The 6101-nt window shown below is 38.4% G+C and overlaps 1 protein-coding gene across 4 annotated transcripts in view; it reads left to right on the plus strand.

Annotated features, from left to right (window-relative positions):
• ERAP2 (endoplasmic reticulum aminopeptidase 2) overlaps positions 1–6101 on the plus strand; it is a 50241-nt gene extending 44140 nt beyond the window's left edge. For all 4 annotated transcript variants that reach the window (XM_063811396.1, XM_001138529.7, XM_003310768.6 and 1 more), the window contains exons 18-19: positions 2052–2133; positions 3840–6101. In XM_063811396.1, coding sequence (XP_063667466.1) covers positions 2052–2133; positions 3840–3983 — 226 coding nt within the window. In that variant the 3' untranslated portion in view covers positions 3984–6101. The remainder of the gene's footprint in view (positions 1–2051; positions 2134–3839) is intronic.

Genomic DNA, 6101 nt, shown 5'->3' on the forward strand with positions numbered 1-6101 from the left:
AATAAGGGAATGGGAAACAGCCTTCTCTCATTCAGTCCAGGCAAGAAACCGCTGGCATCAAGTCCGAGTTGAATTAAATGCAGTCATCAGCCCCCTCCCACCATCCCTTCTTGGCTCTCTCCTCAGCCCAGAAGAATCCCAAGATGCCTTGTATAGTGCATCACACATATGTGGCCTCATTTGTTAATGCAGTTTTGTACTGGGGGAAAATCTCAGGAATTTTGGTAAGAGCTACTCCTCACCCCTAGAGCCCCTGTGGAGGTGGCACAGTGGAGACCTTGGTTCAGGTGAAAGAAACCCAGTCAGGAGTGTTTGGGGAGCCCTCCCTCCAAATTGTTTTGGTTCTGAGTCTTTTCTGGGGTTTCAACTTTGGGGAGAACTGGAGCTCATTTCAATATGTTCCTGGATCTAAAGTATCCCTCAGAAATAACCAATAATGATTAGATTTTGTTGGAATGGAATGTATAAGACAGCATTGCTTTCTGTCTCTCTCTCTCTCTCTCTCACACACACACACACACACACACACACACACAATCACAAAACCCTATAAGGCATTCAGCCATTCCCCATCCAAATCTAAAATGTCATTTATGACTTATATGAAAATATCTTGAATCAGAGAGGTATGATTTGCTTTGTTTATGTCAGGGTCAGTTAGCATCCCTGATATCATTAATTCCTAGTTCCTTCTCTTTCATTTCATAGCCGTGGAAGGTTTAGAGTCCTCACACAGCTTTGCGTAAGCAAAAAGCACATTTCCACTCCTCTCCCAAATGCTCAAGGAGTTGACGTCCACATGAGACCAAATAGAAACTGCTTTAATATGTATGTGTGTGTATGTTTCCTTTAAAACTCTACTTGAGCCATTGATTTGTCTGTTTTCATGATTGTCATTTTCCTCCTGAAATGATCAGCCTTAATCTACAATGCTGTGGATTTCATTTTAAACAGGAAATGATGCCCCTGCCCAACCATGTGCAGAGCCTAGACTTGGAACCATATTTTTTTCTGAGCTGTAACTGTGCTCTGCTTTATCAACATGAATCACTTTGACCTATAGTACAAGTTTTCCATATATAAAACATTGGGTTGAAGGATGCATTCTGTGGCCGTGAATGAGAGTTCAACCAAGTAACATTACCCCACTAAACACAATGTTTAAACACAGTGGTATCCAAAATGGGATGAGGAAGTGTGCAAGAAGTGCAATACATTAGAGTGTCTATTATTTCTTATCTAATTTTAAATTTTATATTGTTATAAATTTATAAACATAAATGATATATAGTATAAAAAGTTAAATACATTATTTATTTCATGCTTTTAATTTTTTTACCATACCTTAACATATGCATATAATTTTTTTTAATTAATTTATTTTTTTTGAGACGGAGTTTCACTCTCGTTGCCCAGGCTGGAGTGCAATGGCACCATGTTGGCTCACTGCAACCTCCACCTCCCGGGTTCAAGCGACTCTCCTGCCTCAGCCTCCTGAGTAGCTGGGATTACAGGCATGTACCACCATGCCCAGCTAATTTTTTTGTATTTTAGTACAGATAGGGTTTCTCCATGCTGGTCAGGCAGGTCTCAAACTCCTGACCTCAGGTGATCCACCCACCTCGGCCTCCCAAAGTTCTGGGATTACAGGTGTGAGCCACCGCGCCCAGCCCATATAATTTATAAATAAAAATATGTATATTGGGAAGTTCTTGCTCAAAAAATCTTTACTGACTGGAGTATGTAGTAACAAAAAAAGTAGGGAACACTGCTTTAAACAGAAACATAAAATTAAACATAAACATTGCTGAATAACTAACCATATTTCCCAAAGAAGCTGTATCTACATTTTCATTTTATAGTAAAATTTGATAAGTTTCACAGCTTTAGAATTGTACTGGATGAATGTTATTGTGGTAATTCACCGTATCTATTGTAATACACAAGCTTATCACATAGTTATTAATATACATTAAAAATATAATACAGGATATAATAAACATAAGGTCAGTATTTCTATGACTTTCTATGGTGTTTCTTTTTATTTTCAGATTTGACTTGGGCTCATATGACATAAGGATGATCATCTCTGGCACAACAGCTCACTTTTCTTCCAAGGATAAGTTGCAAGAGGTTTGTGACTTTCTGTTTTTAACAATTTCAAAATAAATGTTCAAATTGTGGAATTGAAAGTAAACTTAGATATAATCTGATTTGAAGTTCTCATTTTAGTTTTTAAAAAAGTTGTTTGTCCAATGCCATATAGCAAGTAAATGGAAGGGACAGGATTAAAACCTGACACTTGGCCAGGCACAGTGGCTCACACCTGTAATCCCACCACTTTGGGAGGCCAAGGCAGGCAGATCATGGGGTCAGGAGTTCGAGACCAGCCTGGCCAATATGGTGAAACCCTGTCTCTAATAAAAATACAAAAATTAGCAGAATGTGGTGGCACGCACCTGTAGTCCCAGCTACTTGGGAGGCTGAGGCAGAAGAATCACTTGGACCCAGGAGGCGGAGGTTGCAGTGAGCTGAGATCACACCACTGCACTCCAGCCTGGGTGAAAGAGTGAGACTCCATCTCAAAAAACAAAAAAACAAAAAACAAAAACAAAAAAAACAACAACAGCAAAAAAAAGCCCCTGACTCTTAAAATATTTAAAATACGTGTATTCATAGCATTCAAAATGAAAATAGACTTGAGAGGTGAGCCCTTTTGTATTATTTCTTTCATATTGTATTACGATGCAAGAGTGATTATATTAAAGTTTGGAAGCGTACTTAATGATCTTTTTAACAAAACTATTGTTGGTAATTCTAGTTATCTTTTTTTTTTTTTTTTTTTTTTTGAGGCGGAGTCTTGCTCTGTTGCCCAGGCTGGAGTGCGGTGGCTTGCGATCTCGGCTCACTGCAAGCTCCGCCTCCCAGGTTCACGCCATTCTCCTGCCTCAGCCTCCCGAGTAGCTGGGACTACAGGAGCCTGCCACCATGCCCACCTAATTTTTTTGTATTTTTTTTTTAGTAGAGACGGGGTTTCACTGTGTTAGCCAGGATGGTCTCGATCTCCTGACCTCGTGATCCACCCACTTTGGCCTCCCGAAGTGCTGGGATTACAGGCGTGAGCCACCAGCCTATCTTTTTTTTTTTTAAAAAAAAAGCATTATAGTCTTTGCATCTTCTTTTCACAATAAATCTTGAATTTATTTACCCTTTAGGCAAATTCAGAATTCCTGAACTTAAATCCCAGCTCACCATTTACTCTATGACTTGGGTAAATCATTTAACTTCTTTAGCCACATTGTGGTCACTTGTAAGATGAGGATTTATAATTTTTGTCTTACTTTACCTATTGTTTGAAAATAAAGTGAACAATTATGCAGAAAAGTAGAAAATAACCTTTTAGAGGTTGGCAGAGAAATGCCTATACCTGTGTGTATGTAATTTGCAAGCTCTTTTGAAAATTTTTGGAAGACGAAGTGGTTTTATTGTTTCTTTATTTTTGAAACTGCCTCGCTCTGTCAGCCAGGCTGGAGTGCAGTGGCACCATCTTGGCTCATTGTAACCTCCACCTGCTGGGTTCAAGCAATCCTCCCGCCTCAGCCTTCCAAGTAGCTGGGACTACAGGCATGCACCATCATGTCCGACTAATTTTTGTTGTTGTTGTTGTTGTTATTTTTTGTAGAGTCAGGGGTTCTGGCATGTTGCCTAGGCTCGTATTGAACTCCTGAGCTCAATTGATCTGCCCACCTTGGCCTCCCGAAGTGCTGGGATTACAGGTGTGAACCACCACACTCGGCCAAGACAAAGTGTTAGTAATTTTTTTCTTCAATATTTTACAGGTGAAACTATTTTTTGAATCTCTTGAGGCTCAAGGATCACATCTGGATATTTTTCAAACTGTTCTGGAAACGATAACCAAAAATATAAAATGGCTGGAGAAGAATCTTCCGACTCTGAGGACTTGGCTACTGGTTAATACTTAAATGGTCAATAGAAAAAGTAGGCTGGGCGCGGTGGCTCACGCCTGTAATCCCAGCACTTTGGGAGGCTGAGAAGGGCGGATCACGAGGTCAGGAGATGGAGACCATCCTGGCTAACACGGTGAGACCCCGTCTCCGCTAAAAATACAAAAAATTAGCCGGGCATGGTGGCAGGCGCCTGTAGTCCCAGCTACTCGGCAGGCTGCAGCAGGAAAATGGCATAAACCCGGGAGGTGGAGCTTGCAGTGAGCCGAGATTGCACCACTGCATTCCAGCCTGGGTGACTGAGCGAGACTCTGTCTCAAAAAAAAAAAAAAAAAAAAAAAAAAAAAAAAAAAAAAAAAAAAAGAAAAAGAAAAGAAAAGAAAAGGTACATCAGACATGACTGCCTGCATGAAGTCAAACAGGGTAACACCAGTGAAGCTCAAGTCAAGAGCTGTGGATATTTTGTCTAACCAACAAGAAGTCTCAAGAAATCAGGCAGTGCAGCTGCCTGCTCTCAGCTATCATATCCAGCCAAAAGATGCATGATGATGGAGTGGTGGGGGAAGGCCAGTTCAGTATCCTATTTAAAAGTAAACTTCCTGAATAATGGATATATGTGGAGATACAGACATAGATATATAGATACAGCTGTCATTATTTAGCCTCGAGTGACTTTCTCCATTGCTTCACGCTATGCCACCGTTTTGCTTCTTTAATTTTTTTAACCTTGCTTAGTATTCTATAGTTTGCCCAACCAGTTTTACGTCCAAGGAAAATTAGCCAATGCATAAAATATACAAACTATGAAAGGCAAGGATCAGGAAACCAGAGACTTTGTCACCAAATCTCAGATTATTAGAAACTAGGTGTCAGGGTTTATCAAGAAGGCCAGGAAGGCCTTTTGGGTTAAGCCTTACATTCATGAAGAACCTCGAGGGTAGATTTTTGAGAGCATTCCAAATGAATGGTTTCTGGTCAAATGAATGAATGGTCAACTGAATAAATCTGCCCTCACAGAGATACAAGAGGAAAAGGAATATAATTCATACCATTTGGTTTAAGCCTTACATTCATGAAGAACCTCAAGGGTAGATTTTTGAGATCATTCCAAATGAAGTTGAATCTGCCCTCACAGAGATACAAGAGAGAAAGGAATATAATTCATACACTATTGCATTTTTAATAAATCTTTTGAAATTTGCAGAATTAGATTGTATTGTGTATTTTGGGTTAAATGATAATTGAATGTAAATATTTAGATGCAGCACCATATTTTATAACCCAGCTTTAGCATTTCTTCATATTTTAAGGAAACCCCCCACCTCCTTCTTTTAAGGGCGCTTCTTGCTCTCTGAAATGCCCTGCTAAATGCTTCTCTTAATTATTTGAATAAGGTAGTTTGGAATAAAGAAAGAAAAGATCACTCTACATACAGATAGTAAACTTAATTTGTGATCCTATATATGAGACAGTATAAAAATACAGATAAGTTTTAGAAAGACTCAAAACAATATGTAAATGACTGATGTTTGCATTATTAAGGAAAACTTGGGATGTTGGGTCAAGAGGGGAAAGTGTTAGTCAATCCACTTTGGAGCAATATCATGAAGGTCAATTATAATTCCATATACCTTTCTTTGATGCCACAGTCAGAGATAGAATACAGTTTGGGTAGCCATGGATGTGCCCCAATACAGTACACATTTTTTGGTTAAATTTGTTTTCAGATCATTTCATGGAATCTTTGAAGTATCTTTGACTCTAACTTTGACTTGGTGGTGGACCTTCCTTGGTTTTTATAACACCTAAGAGATATCCTTTAGAATTACATGTATTTTAGCATAAGGAAATTGAAAAAGTAAAACATACTGGTTTTTTTCAACAAGACCATATGTAAATTAAATAGTGAAATGTGTATGAGTTTCAGTAGAACTGTACCATCAACAATGTTTCCATAAATATGCAGAGTTCTTTCTTTTGTATTGTCATTTACAATATTGTTAAATTGAATGCATTTGCAATTTCTAGGATTCTAAAGAATTGAGTACAGAAAGTAGCAATTTTATTATTTGATGATAATATGAGAATTACTGTGCCAATACTGTTTTGATAAATAAATAGATTTTTAAAAATAAA

The sequence above is a fragment of the Pan troglodytes genome, chromosome 4 (assembly GCF_028858775.2).
Source record: "Pan troglodytes isolate AG18354 chromosome 4, NHGRI_mPanTro3-v2.0_pri, whole genome shotgun sequence".
Taxonomy (NCBI): Eukaryota; Metazoa; Chordata; class Mammalia; order Primates; family Hominidae; genus Pan; species Pan troglodytes.